We start from the raw sequence: 20,515 nt of genomic DNA, 5'->3' as shown, positions 1-20,515 counted from the left end.
GTGGGGACATCCTCTCCTAGGGGGCTCACCTCTGTCCCTGGGGGTTTCACAGTGTCCCCAATGTCCCCAATGGGGGTGTCACAGTGTCCCCAATGTCCCCAATGGGGGTGTCACAGTGTCCCCAATGTCCCCAATGTCCCCAATGTCCCCACAGGCGGTTCCAGCTGGACAGGGACCCCCGCAGGGGCCGGTACTGTGCCCTGGGGGTGTCACAGTGTCCCCAATGGGGGTGTCACAGTGTCCCCCATGTCCCCACAGGCGGTTCCAGCTGGACAGGGACCCCCGCGGGGGCCGGTGCTGTGCCCTGGGGGTGTCACAGTGTCCCCAATGTCCCCAATGTCCCCATGTCCCCACAGGCGGTTCCAGCTGGACAGGGACCCCCGCGGGGGCCGGTGCTGTGCCCTGGGGGTGTCACAGTGTCCACAGTGTCCCCAATGGGGGTGTCACAGTGTCCCCAATGTCCCCACAGGCGGTTCCAGCTGGACAGGGACCCCCGCGGGGGCCGGTACTGTGCCCCGTGCGGGGCGTGGCACGCGGCCGAAGAGGGTGACCTGTGGGCAGAGTCCAGCCTGCTCGGCCTCAAGGTCACCTACCTGGCCCGCATGGACGGCCACATCTACGACGTCACCGGTGAGGGACACGGACACACCTGGCGGTGACACAGCCCCAGAGACAGGGGTGGCCACACCCAGCCCAGGGGGTGACAGGTCCCGTGGTGTCCCTGGTGTCACCATGGCCAGGGGACGGCATGACCAAGGGGACACCATGACCAGGGGACAGACACCATGACCATCTCTGGGGGTCCCTCATGTCACCATGAGCAAAGGGACACCATGACCAAGGGCACACTATGACCATCCTGGGGTGTCCCTGGTGTCACCATCCTGGGGTGTCCTTGGTGACACCATGCCCAACAGGACGCCATGACCATCGCTGGGTCCCTCTGGTGTCACCATCCTGGGGTGTCCTTGGTGTCACCATGACTGGGGGGACACCATGACCAAGGGGACACCATGACCAGGTCCCTCTTGGGGAACACCATGACCATCCCAGGGGTCTCTCTGGTGTCACCATTACCAGAGGGACGCCATGACCAAGGGGACACCATGACCATCCCAGGGGTCTCTCTGGTGTCACCATGACCAAGGGGACACCATGACCATCCCAAGGTCTCTCTGGTGTCACCATGACCAAGGGGACGCCATGACCAAGAGGACACCATGACCATCCCGGGGGTCTCTGCTGTCACCATGCCCAGGTCACTCAGGGGGGTGACCATGCCCACCCCAGGGGTCTCTCTGCTGTCACCGTGACCGTGTCCCCTGTCTGTCCCCAGAGTGGGCGGGCTGCCAGCGCGTGGCCATCTCCCCGGACAGTCACCGTGTCCCCTACCACCTGTCCTTCGGCGCCAGGACAGCCACGCCCGCCGGACGCCAGCGGTCAGTGCTGGGGGGTCCCCAGGGGCTGGACACCAGCAGTCAGTGCTGGGGGGGTCCCCAGGGGGGTCCTGGGGTGTCCTGGGGGTCCCCAGGGAGTGTCCAGGGTCTGGATGCCAGCGGTCAGTCCTGGGGGAGGAGGCTCCAAGGGTGCCCAGGTGTGTTCAGGTGTGTTCAGGTGTGCCCAGGTGTGTCAAAGTCTGCCCAGGTACATCCAGGTGTGCCCAGGTGTGTTCAGGTGTGTCCAGGTGTGTCCAGGGGGTGTCTAAGGAGTGCCCAGGTGTGTCAAAGTCTACCCAGGTGTGCCTAAGGGTTGTCTAGGTACATCCAGGTGTGCCCAGGTGTGCCCAGGTAGCTCCAGCTGTGCCCCAACCCCCTTTTCTCTCCGTTCAGGTGTGTTCAGGTGTGCCCAGGTGTGTTCAGGTGTGCCCAGGTGTGTCAAAGTCTACCCAGGTGTGCCTAAGGGTTGTCTAGGTACATCCAGGTGTGCCCAGGTGTGTTCAGGTGTGCCCAGGTGTGTCAAAGTCTGCCCAGGTACATCCAGGTGTGCCCAGGTGTGTTCAGGTGTGTTCAGGTGTGTCCAGGGGGTGTCTAGGGAGTGCCCAGGTGTGTCAAAGTCTACCCAGGTGTGCCTAAGGGTTGTCTAGGTACATCCAGGTGTGCCCAGGTGTGTTCAGGTGTGTTCAGGTGTGCTCAGGTGTGTTCAGGTGTGCTCAGGTGTGTTCAGGTGTGCTCAGGTGTGTTCAGGTGTGCTCAGGTGTGTCCAGGGGGTGTCTAGGGAGTGCCCAGGTGTGTCAAAGTCTACCCAGGTGTGCCTAAGGGTTGTCTAGGTACATCCAGGTGTGCCCAGGTGTGCCCAGGTAGCTCCAGCTGTGCCCCAACCCCCTTTTCTCTCCCCCCAGGGCCCCCCCCAAGGGCAGCCCCCCCTCCCCCGCTGACCTCCAGGATTTCCTGGCCCGCGTTTTCCAGGGGAATCCGGGCCCGGGCGAGGCCGGGGGGGCTTTCCCCGCCCCCCACGGGGCTGCGGGACCCCCCCAGGGACCCCCCCAGGCCCAGGGGGGCCCCCCCAGAGGGGACACGAAGCACAAGAGGAGGAAGAAGGGGCGGCGGCCGCTGCCGCGCTGAGGAGACCCCCGATCCCCACCCCAAAAAAAAAACAAAAAACAAAAGGGCTTGGAATAAAAAAATCTATTTTTTTTTTCTTTTTATTTGGGTTTTTTAAAGAAAATCGAGTGGTGGTTTTTGTGTTAAAAAAATAAAAAAGGGGGAGGTTGATTTAATAAGGGAGGTGTGGAAATAGGGGTTGGTTTGGGGGTCCCCAAGGCCCCCCCCGGTGTCCCCAAAGGCCCCCCAGCCTCACCAGCCCTCCGGGACGCCACGGCAGCACCACTTCCGGCTCTCACCGGAAATAGAATGACGTCACTGACCCCGCAGTGGTCGCCGCCATGTTGGCAGTACCGGTGAGGCCTCAGCATGCGGCGCCATCTTGAGTGTGGGCAGGGCCGCGCTGGTGGCTCTTCAGGCGCCGTTACCGGGGTTGTGGCGGGTCCGGAGCGGCCGGGACCGACCGTGGGGTGAGGACGTGTCCGGTTAGTCCGGGAGACACGGCCTGGCCTGACGGAGAAGCCGCCACTCGGATCATGGAGGCTGCCACAACAATCATGGCGGCTGCCCTCATCATGGCTGTCGCCACACCCATCATGGCGGCCTCAATCCATCATGGAGGCTGCCACAACCATCATGGCGGCCTCCACACCCATCATGGCGGCACCACACCCATCATGGCGGCCGCCACACCCATCATGGTGGCAGCCCCTGGACACTGAAGGAACACTCGGAGTCAATGTGGGGTCAGCGCCTTTTATTGGGGACAAAAAGTGACCCGTAGGGACAAAGTGACCCCTGGGGCCGAACTGACCCCTGGGGCTGTGGCTCTGTCCGGCCACTGCCCATCCTGGAGCTCCAGGACATGGCAGGGCCTCCATGGGGCCTTCCCAGGGACCGTCCCTGTCCCATGTCCCCTGTCCTGTGTCTGTGTCCCCTGTGCCATGTCCTCTGTCCCATGTCCCTTATCCCATGTCCTGAGTCCACCCTGTGTCCACCCCAGATGTCCCTCAGGTGGGTCCGGGTGTCTGCGGCCGGTCCCTGTCCCTGTCCGTGTCCATCCTGTGTTCATGTTGAGTCCATCCCTTGTCCATGTCCCGTGTCCATCTGTCCAGCTGTGTCCATCCCCGTGTCCATCCCCATGTCCATCTGTCCATGCCGTGTCCATCTGCCTATCCGTGCCCATGTCCCTCTGTCCTTGCCGTGTCCGTCTGTCTGTCGGTGTGGGTCAGACGGGTCCCGGCGCAGCGTTGTCCCCGTCCCTGTCCCTCCCATGTCCATGCTGTGTCCATCTGTCCGTGCCGTGTCCGTCCATCCGTGCCGTGTCCATCTGTCCGTGCCGTGTCTGTCTGTCCAGCCATGTCCGTCTGTCCGTGGGTGTCGCTCAGGCGGGTCCTGGCATGGTGCTGTCCCTGTCGCTGTCCCTCCCATGTCCATGCTGTGTCCATCTGTCCGTGCCGTGTCTGTCTGTCCGTGCCACGTCCATCTGTCCAGCCGTGTCCGTCTGTCCGTGCCGCGTCCATCTGTCCAGCCATGTCCGTCTGTCCTTGCCGTGTCCATCTGTCCAGCCGTGTCCGTCTGTCCAGCCGTGTCCGTCTGTCCGTGCCATGTCCGTCTGTCCTTGCCGTGTCCATCTGTCCAGCCGTGTCCATCCATCCGTGCCGTGTCCATCTGTCCGTGCCGTGTCCGTCTGTCCGTGCCGTGTCCGTCTGTCCAGCCGTGTCCGTCTGTCCGTGGGTGTCGCTCAGGCGGGTCCGGGCGCGGCGCTGTCCCCGTCCCTGTCCGCGGGTCCGGCCGCCCACTGCGGCCGCAGGATGGTGCCGGTGCGGCCCTCGCGGGCCTGCGGCCGCTGCTCCCGCGGGATGCGCACGGCCCGGAACCGCGGCACGGCCGGCGGCGGCGCCGCCCGCCGGAAAAACCCCAGCTGGGGGAGAGAGGGCGGGGAGATATCGCGACATGGCACCGGGCAGAGTGAGATATCGCGATATGGCACCGGGCAGAGTGAGATATCACGATATGGCACCGGACACAGTGAGATATCGTGCGTGACATGGCACCGGACGGAGTGAGATATCACGACATGGCACCGGACAGAGTGAGATATCACGACATGGCACTGGACACAGTGAGATATCGTGACATGGCACCGGGCACAGTGAGATATCGCGATATGGCACCGGGCACAGTGAGATATCGCGATATGGCACCGGGCAGAGTGAGATATCGCAATATGGCACCAGACACAGTGAGATATCGCGACATGGCACTGAGCAGAGTGAGATATCACGATATAGCACCAGACAGCGTGAGATATCACGATATAGCACCGGGCAGAGTGAGATACCGTGTGTGACATGGCACCGGACGGCGTGAGATATCACGACATGGCACCAGGCAGAGTGAGATATCGCGATATGGTACCAGACAGCATGGGGTATCGTGACATGGCACCAGAGCACGGGACGCATCGTGACATGGCGCTGGAGAGCGTGGGATATCACGATACGGCACCAGCCAGCACAAGATATCGTGATATGAAATAATACACCACCATATGACACAGGACACAGCTGAGGACAGCAGGGCACGTCGCGATGTGACACGACGTGACGCGACATGTCGCGATGTGACACGACGTGACAGGACACGGTACAGCTGGCAAGGCGCAGCAGGCATGACACATCCTGAAGCAGCACGGTATGTGGCGATATATCGCGATATGCCGTGCCGCATGGTGCCGTGTCGCGATACGCTCCACTCTATCGTGCCATGTCGCGACAGCAGGGGGCGCCTCACCTTCCAGAGCCCCAGCACGAGCAGCGCCAGCAGCAGCAGCCCCAGCAGCACCGCCAGCGGCAGCACCCACCAGGGGACGGCGGTGACGGCCACGCCCGGGTCCAGGTGCAGGGACACCGACATCTGTGGGGACACGGGGTCACGCGGGGTCACGCGGGGTCACATGGGGTGACACGGGGTCACATGGGGTCACATGGGGTCACACAGGGGTCATAAAGGGGTCACACAGGGGTCACATGGGGTCACACAGGGAACACACGGGGTCACACGGGGTCACATGGGGGTCACACAGGGGTTATAAAGGGTCATGCAGGGGTCACAAAGGGGTCACACGGGGTCACACAGGGGTCACACAGGGTCACACAGGGGTCACACGAGGTCACACGGGGTCACACGGGATCACACAGGGTCACAGGGGGTCACACAGGGTCATAAAGGGGTCACACAGGGTCACACGGGGTCACACGAGGTCACACAGCGGTCACTGGGAACACTGGGGTCACTGGGGACCCTGGGTGAGTCACGGGCGGATCAGTGGGACCTTGGGGACATCGAGGGGGCCTGGAGGGGCTTTGGGACACCAGGGGACATCGGGGGGGTCTCTGGGGGATCCTGGGGAGGTTCGGGGGGTCCGGGGGTGTCCCCAGATGTCCCCGGGGCTGTCCCCACCTGCGCCACCGCGTCCTTGATGACCACGTTGCCGCGGGGGGAGGTGACCGAGACCTCGGCGCGCACCATCAGCTCCAGGTTCTCCACGTCCAGGAACTCCTGGGATCGGGGGTTGGGAATTGGGGAGGGGGGCTCCAGGCCGGGCTGAGCCCCCTCCCCACGCGGGGGTCGCTCACCTCCAGGAAGGTCCCGTTCCAGAGGCGGCCCCGCGCCCGCAGCTCCGAGCGCTCCAGCGACGGCAGCGGGCACCGGAACGGGCGGCAGCGCGCCGTGCCCCGGGCACAGTCCTGGGACAGCGGGGACAGCGTGGGGACAGCGGGGACAGCGTGGGGACAGCGGGGACAGCGGGGGGACAGTGTGGACAGAGAGGGGGCAGCATGGGGACAGCGGGGGGACAGTGAGGGGGGGGAGGTTCGGGGGGTCCGGGGGTGTCCCCAGATGTCCCCGGGGCTGTCCCCACCTGCGCCACCGCGTCCTTGATGACCACGTTGCCGCGGGGGGAGGTGACCGAGACCTCGGCGCGCACCATCAGCTCCAGGTTCTCCACGTCCAGGAACTCCTGGGATCGGGGGTTGGGAATTGGGGAGGGGGGCTCCAGGCCGGGCTGAGCCCCCTCCCCACGCGGGGGTCGCTCACCTCCAGGAAGGTCCCGTTCCAGAGGCGGCCCCGCGCCCGCAGCTCCGAGCGCTCCAGCGACGGCAGCGGGCACCGGAACGGGCGGCAGCGCGCCGTGCCCCGGGCACAGTCCTGGGACAGCGGGGACAGCGTGGGGACAGCGGGGACAGCGGGGACAGGGTGGGGACAGAGAGGGGACAGCATGGGGACAGCGTGGGGACAGTGAGGGGACAGCAGGGACAGCGTGGGGACAGCGTGGGGACAGCGGGGACAGCGTGGGGACAGCGGGGACAGCGTGGGGACAGCGGGGACAGCGTGGGGACAGCGGGGACAGCGTGGGGACAGCGGGGACAGCGTGGGGACAGCGGGGACAGCGTGGGGACAGCGGGGACAGCGTGGGGACAGCGGGGACAGCGTGGGGACAGCGGGGACAGCGTGGGGACAGCGGGGACAGCGTGGGGACAGCGGGGACAGCGTGGGGACAGCGGGGACAGCGTGGGGACAGCGGGGACAGCGTGGGGACAGCGGGGACAGCGTGGGGACAGCGGGGACAGCGTGGGGACAGCGGGGACAGCGTGGGGACAGCGGGGACAGCGTGGGGACAGCGGGGACAGCGTGGGGACAGCGGGGACAGCGTGGGGACAGCGGGGACAGCGTGGGGACAGCGGGGACAGCGTGGGGACAGCGGGGACAGCGTGGGGACAGCGGGGACAGCGTGGGGACAGCGGGGACAGCGTGGGGACAGCGGGGACAGCGTGGGGACAGCGGGGACAGCGTGGGGACAGCGGGGACAGCGTGGGGACAGCGGGGACAGCGTGGGGACAGCGGGGACAGCGTGGGGACAGCGGGGACAGCGTGGGGACAGCGGGGACAGCGTGGGGACAGCGGGGACAGCGTGGGGACAGCGGGGACAGCGTGGGGACAGCGGGGACAGCGTGGGGACAGCGGGGACAGCGTGGGGACAGCGGGGACAGCGTGGGGACAGCGGGGACAGCGTGGGGACAGCGGGGACAGCGTGGGGACAGCGGGGACAGCGTGGGGACAGCGGGGACAGCGTGGGGACAGCGGGGACAGCGTGGGGACAGCGGGGACAGCGTGGGGACAGCGGGGACAGCGTGGGGACAGCGGGGACAGCGTGGGGACAGCGGGGACAGCGTGGGGACAGCGGGGACAGCGTGGGGACAGCGGGGACAGCGTGGGGACAGCGGGGACAGCGTGGGGACAGCGGGGACAGCGTGGGGACAGCGGGGACAGCGTGGGGACAGCGGGGACAGCGTGGGGACAGCGGGGACAGCGTGGGGACAGCGGGGACAGCGTGGGGACAGCGGGGACAGCGTGGGGACAGCGGGGACAGCGTGGGGACAGCGGGGACAGCGTGGGGACAGCGGGGACAGCGTGGGGACAGCGGGGACAGCGTGGGGACAGCAGAGACAGCGTGGGGACAGCGTGGGGACAGAGAGGGGATGGAGAGGGGACAGAGAGGGGACAGGGTGGGGACAGTGGGGACAGAGAGGGGACAGTGTGGGGACAGTGGGGATAGAGAGGGGACACCCCGGGGATGCGGGGACAGCGTGGGGATACCCCAGGGACGGGTAAATCCCAAAAGGGGGCAGTGACAAAGTGGGGACACCCCGTGAATGGGGACACCAGGAATGGGGGGACACCAGGAACGGGGTGTGGGAACACCCAGGGAATGGGGACACCCAGGGCACGGGGGGACACCAGGAATGGGGGGACACCAGGAACGGGGTGTGGGAACACCCAGGGAATGGGGACACCCAGGGCACGGGGGGACACCAGGAATGGAGGGACTTCGGGAACGAGGACCCCTCAAAATGGGGACACCCCAACATGGGGCCCTGCCAGAGCAGGGGCACCCCAGGACCGGGGGGATCCCGGGAACGGGGACACCCCGGAGGAGGAGGACCCCAAACCCCGGGTGCCCCCCAAAAGCAGAGCCCCCCAAACCCCCCCACTCACCAGGGTCACGTTCCTCCTCCTCCTCCCAGTGGGCACCCACCACGAGCGGGCGGGGGGCTCTGAGGGGGGGTCCCCCCGGCCTGGCCGCTCCTGGGGGGGAACAGACGGGCATGGGGTGGGGGGGACAGGGACCCCCGGGCACTCCTGGACACCTGTGGACACCCCTGGCCAGACACCGCCACCCCTGGACACCCCTGGACACCCCTGGGCACCTCCTGTTGTTCCCCCCCCGACCCCAGGACACCTTTAGGATACCCTGGACACCCCTGGACACTCATGGCCACCTCTGGCCACCTTTGGCCACCCCTGGACACCACTGGCCCGCCCTGGGCACCCCTGTGCCCCCACCCCAAACACCCCTGGACACCCCTGGCCACATCTGGCCACCCCTGTGCCCCCACCCCAAACACCCCTGGACACCTCTGGCCACATCTGGCCACCCCTGTCCCCCCACCCCAAACACCCTGGCCCCCTCTGGACCCCCCCCCCAGCCCCCCCAAATCTCACCAGGGCGAGGCGCAGGGGGTTGGCGGGGGGGCTGCAGGGCACGGGGGGGGTCCCCATCTCCAGGCTCAGGGGGTACAGGAGCCACTTCCCGTTGGGCAGCTCCAGCGGCCACTGCACCGTCAGCGCGGCCGAGCCGGGGGTCTTCAGCACCGGCCCCCGCTGCGACACCTGGGGGGCACGGCAGGGACCCCCCCCGACCCATCAGGGACAGCCGAGGGGAACCCCCACCCCAAAAATAGCCCCTGTATGGAGCCACGATCCCAAAAATAGCACCCGACCCCCATAAAAGCCCCGATCCCAGAAATAGCCCCCACCCCAAAACCAGCCCTGTATGGAGCCATGATCCCAAAAATAGCACCTGACCCCCAAAACAGCCCCAACCCCAAATAGCCCTGACCCCAAAAACAGCCCCAACCCCCAAATAGCCCTGACCCCAAAAACAGCCCCAACCCCAAAAATAGCCCTGACCCCAAAAACAGCCCCAACCCCCAAATAGCCCTGATCCCAAAAACAGCCCCAACCCCAAAAATAGCCCTGACCCTAAAACCAGCCCGCACCCCAAAAACAGACCCGACCCCAAAACCAGCCCTGTGTGGAACTCCCACCCCAAAATAGCACCTGACCCCAAAACCAGCCCCTGTATGGATCCATGACCCCCAAAAACCATTCCCAAACCCCAAAACAGCCCTGACCCCAAAAATAACCCTGTATGGAACCCCGACCCCATTTTGGTTTTGGGGTCCCGGGGTGGGGGGGGGTTGTCTCTGTTTTGGGGGTCTCTCTTTTGGGGGGTCTCTGGTTTTGGAGGTCTCTGTTCTGAGGGTCTCTGGTTTGGGGTCTTTGGTTTTGGGGTCTGTTTTGGTTTTGGGGTTTGTGTTTTGGGGGATCTCTGTTTTGCGGGGTGTCTGTTTTGAGGGGGGTCTCTCTTTTGGGGGAGGGTCTCCTTTTGGGGAGGGTCTCCTTTTGGGGGAGGGTCTCCTTTTGGGGAGGGTCTCCTTTTGGGGGGTCTCTCACCGTGACCTCGAAGCGGACGGCGCTGCCCACCTGGCTCTCCCTCTTCACCGCACTCTCCCCCAGCACCTGCCCCCCAAAAAACAGCCGGGGGGGCACGGCCACGCTGCGGGGACAGCCCTGCTGTGAGGGGGGATCCCCGGGGGGGGGTCCCGACCCCAAAGCCCCCTCCCCACTCACCCGGTCACGGCCAGGGGCAGCTCGATGACCACGCGGGCGCGGGCGACCACCGGCTCCAGCCCCGGCTGCTCGCTGGTCCTGGGGGGTTTGGGGTCGGGGGGGTGAAACCCCAAAAGAAAAACCCCGAAGGGGTGCGGGGGTGGGGTGAGCCCCAAATGCAGCCCCCCGACCCTAAATGTTGGGGGGCCGGACTCTGAAACTGCCGGGGTTTTGTCTCCAAATCATGGGGGTCTGACCCCAAATCCCCTGGGATTCCAGACCCCAAATCCTGGGGGCTCTGGACCCCAAAGGCTGGGGGTCTGACCCCAAATCCCCTGGGATCCCAGACCCCAAATCCTGGGGGCTCTGGACCCCAAAGGCTGGGGGTCTGACCCCAAATTCCCCAGGGATTTACCCCAAAGGCTGGGGGTCTGACCCCCAAATTCCCCAGGGCTTCACCTCAGATCTTGGGGGCTTTGGACCCCAAATACTGGGGGCTCTGACCCCAAATCCCCTGGGATCCCAGACCCCAAATCCCCTGGGATTCCAGTCCCCAAATCCTGGGGGCTCTGGACCCCAAAGGCTGGGGGTCTGACCCCAAATCCCCTGGGATCCCAGACCCCAAATCCTGGGGGCTCCAAACCCCAAATTCCCCGCGGCTTTCACCCTCAACATCCCAGGGTTCTGGCCCCCAAACCCCGGGGGTCTCGATCCCCACTCCCGGGAGTACCATCCCCCAATCCCGGGGGTCTCCATCCCCAAACCTTGAGGGTCTCCATCCCCAAACCCCGGGGGTCTCCATCCCCCAATCCCGGGGGTCTCCATCCCCCAATCCCGGGGGTCTCCAGCCCCACCGCGGGGGTCCCAGCCCCCCGCCCGGCTCACGTGGACAGCTCCAGCTGCACCTCCAGGTCCGTGGTGTGGATGGAGATGCCCGAGGTGCTGAGGATGAGGAAGAGCCGCACCTGGGGAAGGGGAGGGAAATGAGGCTTCAATTTTGACACTTAAGCCAGGTTTTCTGAGTGACCCCAACCCAGAGACCCCCCCTGCGGCACCCGGGGTCACCCCGAGTGACCACAGAGTGACCCCTGAGTGACCCCTGAGTGACCACTGAGTGACCCCAACCCAGAGACCCCCCCTGCGGCACCCGGGGTCACCCCGAGTGACCACAGAGTGACCCCTGAGTGACCCCTGAGTGACCACTGAGTGACCCCAACCCAGAGACCCCCCCTGCGGCACCCGGGGTCACCCCGAGTGACCACAGAGTGACCCCTGAGTGACCCCTGAGTGACCACTGAGTGACCCCAACCCAGAGACCCCCCCTGCGGCACCCGGGGTCACCCCGAGTGACCACAGAGTGACCCCTGAGTGACCCCTGAGTGACCACTGAGTGACCCCAACCCAGAGACCCCCCCTGCGGCACCCGGGGTCACCCCGAGTGACCACAGAGTGACCCCTGAGTGACCCCTGAGTGACCACTGAGTGACCCCAACCCAGAGACCCCCCCTGCGGCACCCGGGGTCACCCCGAGTGACCACAGAGTGACCCCTGAGTGACCCCTGAGTGACCACTGAGTGACCCCAACCCAGAGACCCCCCCTGCGGCACCCGGGGTCACCCCGAGTGACCACAGAGTGACCCCTGAGTGACCCCTGAGTGACCACTGAGTGACCCCAACCCAGAGACCCCCCCTGCGGCACCCGGGGTCACCCCGAGTGACCACAGAGTGACCCCTGAGTGACCCCTGAGTGACCACTGAGTGACCCCAACCCAGAGACCCCCCCTGCGGCACCCGGGGTCACCCCGAGTGACCACAGAGTGACCCCTGAGTGACCCCTGAGTGACCACTGAGTGACCCCAACCCAGAGACCCCCCCTGCGGCACCCGGGGTCACCCCGAGTGACCACAGAGTGACCCCTGAGTGACCCCTGAGTGACCACTGAGTGACCCCAACCCAGAGACCCCCCCTGCGGCACCCGGGGTCACCCCGAGTGACCACAGAGTGACCCCTGAGTGACCCCTGAGTGACCACTGAGTGACCCCAACCCAGAGACCCCCCTGCGGCACCCAGGGTGACCCCAGAGTAACCCCCTGAGTGATCCCTGAGTGTCCCTGTCTACTGTTCCTGTCCCTGTACCCTCTCCCTGTGTCCCCTGTCCCCATCCCCGTCCCCATCCCCATCCCTGTCCCCTATCCTGTGTTCCCTGTCCCTGTCCCCATCCCTGTCCCTGTCCCCATCCCATCCCCATCCCCATCCCTGTCCCCTATCCTGTGTCCCCCGTCCCCGTCCCCGTGCCCACCCCGGTGCCCGCGGGCTCCTCGGCCCTCATGGCGGCGTAGGGCAGCTCCGGGGGGAAGGTGGCCACGAGCAGGGCCTGGTGGGCATCGTCCCCGTCGCGGTGCGGCTGCGCGGGGTCCGAGGGCTCGTTGGTCACCTGCACCTCCAGCGCCACGTCCTTCTGGTCACTCACGGCGAAGATGGCAGTGCCATCCTCGTCCCTGCGGGCACAGCCTCGTCAGAGCCCTGGGGACAGCCCGGGCACTCACGGGGAGGTGGCAGTGCCATCCTTGCACGTGTGACCCCCTGGGGACACCCCGGGCACTCAGGGTGAGGTGGCAGTGCCATCCTTGCACGTGTGACCCCCTGGGGACACCCCGGGCACTCAGGGTGAGGTGGCAGTGCCATCCTCATCCCGTGACTGCCCTGGGGACACCCCGGGCACTCAGGGTGAGGTGGCAGTGCCATCCTTGCACGTGTGACCCCCTGGGGACACCCCGGGCACTCAGGGTGAGGTGGCAGTGCCATCCTCACCCCGTGACTGCCCTGGGGACACCCCGGGCACTCAGAGAGAAGTGGCAGTGCCATCCTCACCCTGTGACTGCCTTGGGGACACCCCGACACTCACAGAGAGGTGGCAGTGCCATCCTCACCCCGTGACTGCCCTGGGGACACCCGGTCCCCGCCGGGAGGTGGCAGAGGTGGCAGTGCCACCCTCACCCCGTGACTGCCTTGGGGACACCGCGGTCCCTCCCGGAGGTGGCAGTGCCACCCTCGCCCCCCTGGGCACAGCCCGTCCCCCCCGGGGGTGGCCGTGTCCCCGCCGGCGCTGTCGCTCACCGGGGCAGGGGCAGGAAGTCGCTGTCCCCCAGGCGCGCGCAGAAGCGCGGCCGCAGCTCCAGGTGGCTCTGGCAGATTTTGTCATCGCCGCAGCCCTGGCGCAGGAAATGCACCTGGGGGACACGGGGACACTGAGGGGACACCGCGGGGACACCGCGGGGACACGCCCAGCAATGTGGGCGACACTCCAGGTGGGACAAGGGGGACACGGTGACACGAGAGGGACCTGGGGGGACACAAGGAGGGACACAGGTGACAATGCCGGTGTCCTAAACGGGGACTGGGGGACACGGAGGGACACAGAGGGGTGACACAGGTGGGTGACACAGAGTGACCCAGGTGACCCGGGGGCCGGGTGGCACAGGGGGCTGACACGGGGGCTGACACAGGTGTGTGACACAGGCAGGTGTCACAGGGTGACCCGGGTGCCCAGGGTGGCACAGGGGTGACCCAGGTGTGTGACCCGGGTGACCCGGGTGTGGGGTGGCACAGGTGTGTGACCCAGGTGTGTGACACATGCAGGTGCCCCAGGGTGTGACCCGGGTGCCTGGGGGTGGCACAGGGGGCTGACACAGGGGGTGACACAGAGGACCCAGGTGACCAAGGGGGTGACACAGGGGGACACAGGTGTGTGACACATGCAGGTGACCCAGTGTGACCCGGGGCCGGGTGGCACAGGTGTGTGACACAGGTGTGTGACACATACAGGTGCCCCGGGTGCCCCGGGTGTGGGGTGGCACAGGGGGCTGACACAGGAGTGTGACACAGGCAGGTGCCCCAGGTGACCCGGGTGTGGGGTGGCACAGGTGTGTGACACAGGAGTGTGACACAGGCAGGTGACACAGGGTGACCCAGCGTGACCCAGGTGTGTGACACATGAAGGTGCCCCAGGTGCCCCGGGTGGCATGGGTGTGTGACACAGGTGTGTGACACATGCAGGTGACCCAGGTGCCCCAGGTGTGGGGTGGCACAGGGGGCTGACACAGGAGTGTGACACATGCAGGTGCCCCAGGTGCCCCAGGTGTGTGACACATGCAGGTGCCCCAGGTGCCCCGGGTGCCCCAGGTGTGTGACACAGGCAGGTGCCCCAGGTGCCCCAGGTGCCCGGCGGCAGTGCCAGCCGTGCCCACCTCGGTGCGCAGCGTGCTGGGCTGGCGCGGGCTGAGCGCGGGGGCCAGGGGGGGCAGCGCTGTCCCCCGGCCCCCCCGGTGCCACCCGCGCGTCCCCGCGATGCCGAAGGCCACGGTGACGTCCAGCGGCCGCAGCTTGTCCCGGATGTCGTCCTGAGGAGGAGGAGGAGGGGGGAGGAAGGTCGGGGGGCACTGGGGACACCGGAGGTGCTGGCACGGCCCGGGGGACACGGCGGGGACAAGGGGGACAGGGATGAGGGGGAGGAAGGTGAGGATGAGGAGGGAGAGGCTGAAGAAGGTGAGGATGACGAGGAGGAGCCTGAGGCTGAGGCTGAGGAGGATGAGGAAGGTGAGGATGAGGAACATGAGGATAAAGAAGCTGAGGAGGGTGAGGATGAGGAAGATGAGGCTGAGGAGGAGGAGCCTGAGGAAGGTGAAGCTGAGGATGAGGAAGGTGAGGGTGAGGAGGAGGAGCCTGAGGAAGGTGAGGCTGAGGATGAGGAAGGTGAGGGTGAGGATGAGGGTGAGGAAGATGAGGATAAGGAGGGCAAGGCTGAGGAGGCTGAGGATGAGGAGGGCGAGACTGGGAATGAGGAAGAGGAGGTTGAGGAAGGTGAGGCAGAGGAAGAGAAGGCTGAAGCTGAGGAGGGTGAGGAAGAGGAGGCAGAGGAAGAGGATGAGGATGAGGGGTGAGGCTGAGAATGAGGAAGGGGAGGCAGAGGATGAGAAGGCAGAGGAAGAGGGGCAGAGGATGAGAAAGAGGAAGAGAAGGCTGAGGCTGAGGAAGAGGAGGCAGAGGGAGAGGAAGAGGAGTTAGAGACAGAGGAGGTGAGGATGAGGATGAGGAAGAGAAGGCTGGGGAAGGCAAGGCCGAGGAAGAGGAGGCAGAGGGTGAAGGCCGAGGAAGAGGAGGCAGAGGGTGAAGGCGAGGAAGAGGAGGCAGAGGCTGAGGCCGAGGCAGAGCAGGCAGAGGGGGAAGGCGAGGCCGAGGGAGAGGAGGCAGAGGAAGATGAGGCCGAGGCAGAGGAGGCAGAGGGTGAGGCCGAGGCAGAGGAGGCAGAGGGTGAAGGCGAGGCCGAGGAAGAGGAGGCAGAGGGTGAGGCTGAGGAAGAGGAGGCAGAGGAAGATGAGGCCGAGGCAGAGGAGGCAGAGGGTGAAGGCGAGGCTGAGGCAGAGGAGGCAGAGGAAGATAAGGAGGCCGAAGCACGCACGTGCAGGCGGAAGGCGGCGGGCACGCAGCGGCGCTCTCCCGGCCGCGGCAGCTCCAGGCGGGTCCCCAGGCGGTGCTCGGGCTCCGCCGGGCCCCGCGCCGGGAACGACCCCCGGGGCTGCAGCCCCCGGCCCCGGCGCTCCGAGTCCGCCTCCAGCAGCAGCTGCAGCTCTGCGGGAAAGGCGGGGAGGGGGCTCAGAGAGTGGGGGTCCCGAGGATGGGAGGGGCCCCAAAGGATGGGGAGGGGTCGCGAAGATGGGGAGGGGTCCCAAGGATGGGAGACCAAGGATGGGGAGGGGTCCCAAGGATGGCAAGGGGCCCAAGGATGGGAGGGGTCCCAAGGATGGGGAGGGGTCCCAAGGATGGGGAGGGGTCCCAAGGATGGGAGACCAAGAATGGGGAGGGGTCCCAAGGATGGGGAGGGGTCCCAAGGATGGGGAGGGGTCCCAAAGGACGGGGAGGGGTCCCAAGGATGGGAGACCAAGAATGGGGAGGGGTCCCAAGGATGGGGAGGGGTCCCAAAGGATGGGGAGGGGTCCCAATGATGGGGGTCCTCAGGGACTGGGGTGTCCTGGGGGATGGGGGGCTGTCCCAGGGACAGGGGGGTCCCTCAGGGATCGGGGGTCCCCAGGGACAGGGGAGTTCCAGGATTTGGGGGGGGTCCCCCAGGGCTGGGGGTGTCCCTGGAATGGGAGGGTCCCCAGGGGTGGTGGGGGATCCCCAGGATTGGGGGTCTCGGGGATAGGGGTTCCCAGCATTGGGGGTCCCTGGGATGGGGGTCCCCCAGCATTGGGGATCCCCCACATTAGGGGTCCCCCAGCATTGGGGGTGCCCAGGATTTGGGGGGTCCCCAGCATTGGGGGTGCCAGCATTGGGGGTCCCCCATGGGGGCCGGGGTCGCACTCACCCAGCGGGGGGCTGTCGCTGCCCGGGCTCGCGGTGTAGCTGAAGCACGCCCGAACCTCCAGGCTGGGGGGGCCGGGGGTCACCGGGGGGGTCCCGAGACCCCCGCAGCGCGGCGNACGGGGGGGGACATGGGGGGACACGGGGGACATGGGGGACAGGCGGCACCCACCAGACGCCGTGGCCGTCGCCGCAGGTGCTCCGCTCCAGGTCGATGAGCGGCGGCTGCACCGACACGTTCCGGGACACGTGCACCACCGGCCGCGCCCTGCGGGGGGAAACGGGGGTCCCGGGGGGAGCCCCCGCTCCTGAGCGCACCCCCCGAGGGGACCCCCGAGGGGCGGGGGGCTCGGCGAGGGGGGTCTGGGGGGGTCTCACCTGTAGAGCACCACGGTGTCGGACAGGGACCCCACGAGCAGGTCGGGGTGCAGGTTCCCGTCTACGTCCAGCCCCCCCGAGAGCGAGTAGCCAAAGGCCGAGACCCCCACGGCCTCCCCGTCCAGGACCTGGGCAGGGGGCGGCCCCGGCTGAGCCGTGACCCCCCTGGAGACCCCCCTGGAGACCCCCCGGGACCCCCCGGACCCCCCTCACCTGCGCCGGGCGGGTGACGATGCCCAGGGCGCTGCCGTGGTAAATGAAAACTTTGCCCGCGCCGTCGAAAGGAGCCCCCACGGCCAAATCTGGGGGGAAATTTGGGGGGATTTGGGGGGCCAGACCCCTACCCAGGGGTCCCTTGGGGTGCAGCCCCCCCCCCCCCCCCGCGGGGGCGGCGCTCAGGGCGTGGGGAGGGGGTTTGGGGGTCGCACCCGCGGTGACGCAAGTGGCCAGGGGTGGCACACACAGCCCCACAGGTGACCCAGGTGACAGTGACACAGTGACAGTGACACAATGACACAGGTGACAGTGACACAGTGACAGTGACACAGTGACAGTGACAGTGACACAGTGACCCAGGTGACACGGTGACAGTGACCCAGTGACCCAGGTGACACAGTGACACAGTGACAGTGACCCAGGTGACATGGACCCGTGTCCCAGTGACAGTGGCCCAGTGGCAGTGACCCAGGTGCCAGTGACCCGTGTCCCAGTGGCAGTGCGCGTGTCCGAGTGGCAGTGACCCAGGTGCCAGTGACCCGTGTCCCAGTGGCAGTGCGCGTGTCCGAGTGGCAGTGACCCAGGTGCCAGTGACCCGTGTCCCAGTGGCAGTGCGCGTGTCCGAGTGGCAGTGACCCAGGTGCCAGTGACCCGTGTCCCAGTGGCAGTGCGCGTGTCCGAGTGGCAGTGACCCAGGTGCCAGTGACCCGTGTCCCAGTGGCAGTGCGCGTGTCCGAGTGGCAGTGACCCAGGTGCCAGTGACCCGTGTCCCAGTGGCAGTGCGCGTGTCCGAGTGGCAGTGACCCAGGTGCCAGTGACCCGTGTCCCAGTGGCAGTGCGCGTGTCCGAGTGGCAGTGACCCAGGTGCCAGTGACCCGTGTCCCAGTGGCAGTGCGCGTGTCCGAGTGGCAGTGACCCAGGTGCCAGTGACCCGTGTCCCAGTGGCAGTGCGCGTGTCCGAGTGGCAGTGACCCAGGTGCCAGTGTCCCAGTGGCAGTGACCCAGTGCCCACAGTGACAGTGACACAGTGACAGTGATACAGTGACACAGTGACAGTGTCCCAGTGGCAGTGCCCGTGTCCCAGTGCCCGTGTCCCAGTGACAGTGTCCCAGTGACAGTGTCCCAGTGGCAGTGACCCAGGTGACAGTGACCCAGTGGCAGTGAGCCAGGTGACAGTGACCCAGGTGACAGTGTCCCAGTGGCAGTGAGCCAGGTGACAGTGACCCAGGTGACAGTGACCCGTGTCCCAGTGACAGTGTCCCAGTGGCAGTGACCCAGTGCCCGTGTCCCAGTGGCAGTGCCCGTGTCCCAGTGGCAGTGACCCAGGTGACAGTGACCCGTGTCCCAGTGGCAGTGAGCCAGGTGACAGTGACCCAGGTGACAGTGACCCAGTGGCAGTGTCCCAGGTGGCAGTGACAGTGTCCCAGTGCCCGTGTCCCAGTGACAGTGTCCCAGTGCCCGTGTCCCAGGTGACAGTGACCCGTGTCCCAGTGGCAGCCCGCTGTCCCCGCGCACCCGTCGCTGTTGAGGTCCAGCAGGGCCAGCGCGTGGCCGAAGGCCGAGCTCAGCTGGTGGCCGCCCAGCACGGCCTCGGCCACCAGCCGGCTGGCGCTGTCGCGCCGCAGGATGACCACGGCGCCCGTGTGGTTGGCGCGGGGCGCGCCCGTGACAAAGCTCAGCTGCTGTCGCCGTGTCACCCCCGGCCCGGAGTCCACCGAGAACCCTGCGGGGACACGGGACAGCCCTGTCACCCTGGGACCGCCCAGGGGACACGGGACAGCCCTGTCACCCTGAGAGCCCTGCGGGGACACGGGACAGCCCTGTCACCCTGGGACCGCCCGGGGACACGGGGACAGCCCTGTCACCCTGAGGGCCCTGCACGGACACGGGGACAGCTCTGTCACCCTGGGACTGCCCAGGGGACAGCCCTGTCACCCTGGGACCGCCCAGGGGACACGGGACAGCCCTGTCACCTTGGGACCGCCCAGGGGACAGCCCTGTCACCCTGGGATCGCCCAGGGGACACGGGGACAGCCCTGTCACCTTAGGACCGCCCAGGGGACAGCCCTGTCACCCTGAGGGCCCTGCGGGGACACGGGGACAGCTCTGTCACCCTGGGACTGCCCAGGGGACAGCCCTGTCACCCTGGGACTGCCCAGGGGACACGGGACAGCCCTGTCACCCTAAGAACCCTGCGGGGACACGGAGACAGCTCTGTCACCTTGGGACCGCCCAGGGGACACGGGACAGCCCTGTCACCCCCCAGAGTCCTGCGGGGACACGGGGACAGCTCTGTCACCCTGGGACTGCCCAGGGGGCATGGGGACACCACAGGTTGGGGATTGTGGGGGGTAAAAGGCAGAATTTGGGGGCCAGAGCAGCAAAACCCAGAGCAGAGCCCCCTCCCCACATGCAGCGGTTGCCGTGAGCAGCCCCCGAGCCCCCCCAAAGCCCCCAAAACCCCCCCAGAGCCCCCAAAGCCAGGCTCCAGCCCCTCCCAAGCCCCCAAAACCCCCCCAGAGCCCCCAGAGCCCCCAAAGCCAGGCTCCAGCCCCTCCCCCACAATCCATGCACCCCCCCCATGCACAAACATCACCGGGGGGACAGCGGGGACACGGGGGGACAGGCGGGGACACGCCAGGCTCTGGGACCCTCCAAAGCTCTGTGACCCCCCCCCCAAGCCTGGCAGTGCCCCCAGCACAGCCCTGGCACAGCCACGGGACGGGGACGGGGACAGGGACAGGGACAGGGACAGGGACAGGGACAGGGACAAGGACAGGGACAGGGTTTGGTGACACAGGGACGGTGACACCGGGGTGGGGACACAAGACGGGCGGGGGGGTGACGCGGCCACACGTGTGCGCGTGCGGGGTGACACGGAGGGGACAGGGGCGTGTCTGGGGACACGGAGGGGGGGATCCGCGTCCCGATGGGGACACGAGCGCACGGGTGACACCCGAGAAAGGGACACCCCTGGGGGCGACACGCGTGTCCGGGGTGACACCCGCCGGGGGGACACGTGTGACAGGACCCCGCGGGGGGCGAGGGGAGGGGGCGACACGGCACGGGGAGGGTCACACAGGGCACACGGGTGGCACACGGGTGGCACACGGGTGGCACACGGGTGGCACCACGCACGAACCCAGGTAGGAATTGTGCGCCACGTCCGCGGCCGCGCCGGGGACCCTCTCTCCGGGCTCGGGGGTCCTGAAGACCCTCTGGTCGGGGGTCGCGCTCTCAATGTTTGTCACAAAGAGCAGCCCTGGGGGGGGGGGGGGATGGGG

General features: G+C 66.9%; 2 protein-coding genes across 2 annotated transcripts in view; one reads left to right on the top strand and one right to left on the bottom strand.

Annotated features, from left to right (window-relative positions):
* DNAJC14 (DnaJ heat shock protein family (Hsp40) member C14) overlaps positions 1–2,614 on the top strand; it is a gene marked incomplete at its 5' end in the record, with an annotated part of 7,759 nt that extends 5,145 nt beyond the window's left edge. Inside the window, 3 exons of the mRNA XM_041409965.1 lie at positions 470–630; positions 1,337–1,439; positions 2,339–2,614. Coding sequence (XP_041265899.1) covers positions 470–630; positions 1,337–1,439; positions 2,339–2,561 — 487 coding nt within the window. The remainder of the gene's footprint in view (positions 1–469; positions 631–1,336; positions 1,440–2,338) is intronic.
* A 668-nt stretch (positions 2,615–3,282) lies between these two features.
* ITGA7 (integrin subunit alpha 7) overlaps positions 3,283–20,515 on the bottom strand; it is a 22,440-nt gene continuing 5,207 nt past the window's right edge. Inside the window, exons 6-25 of the mRNA XM_041409964.1 lie at positions 18,614–18,954; positions 17,229–17,369; positions 17,016–17,143; positions 16,810–16,905; positions 16,642–16,703; positions 15,736–15,905; positions 14,525–14,677; positions 13,395–13,507; positions 12,565–12,775; positions 11,163–11,266; positions 10,299–10,376; positions 10,122–10,224; positions 9,108–9,275; positions 8,601–8,690; positions 6,642–6,752; positions 6,466–6,564; positions 6,182–6,316; positions 6,006–6,104; positions 5,337–5,459; positions 3,283–4,464 (exon numbers count right to left, since the gene is read on the bottom strand). Coding sequence (XP_041265898.1) covers positions 4,285–4,464; positions 5,337–5,459; positions 6,006–6,104; positions 6,182–6,316; positions 6,466–6,564; positions 6,642–6,752; positions 8,601–8,690; positions 9,108–9,275; positions 10,122–10,224; positions 10,299–10,376; positions 11,163–11,266; positions 12,565–12,775; positions 13,395–13,507; positions 14,525–14,677; positions 15,736–15,905; positions 16,642–16,703; positions 16,810–16,905; positions 17,016–17,143; positions 17,229–17,369; positions 18,614–18,954 — 2,705 coding nt within the window. The 3' untranslated portion in view covers positions 3,283–4,284. The remainder of the gene's footprint in view (positions 4,465–5,336; positions 5,460–6,005; positions 6,105–6,181; positions 6,317–6,465; positions 6,565–6,641; positions 6,753–8,600; positions 8,691–9,107; positions 9,276–10,121; positions 10,225–10,298; positions 10,377–11,162; positions 11,267–12,564; positions 12,776–13,394; positions 13,508–14,524; positions 14,678–15,735; positions 15,906–16,641; positions 16,704–16,809; positions 16,906–17,015; positions 17,144–17,228; positions 17,370–18,613; positions 18,955–20,515) is intronic.

This window comes from Onychostruthus taczanowskii, unplaced genomic scaffold (genome assembly GCF_017590055.1).
Source record: "Onychostruthus taczanowskii isolate IOZ18803 unplaced genomic scaffold, ASM1759005v1 scaffold316, whole genome shotgun sequence".
Taxonomy (NCBI): Eukaryota; Metazoa; Chordata; class Aves; order Passeriformes; family Passeridae; genus Onychostruthus; species Onychostruthus taczanowskii.
Note: the sequence above shows the minus strand (reverse complement) of the source record. Positions and strands in the feature narration are given on the sequence as shown.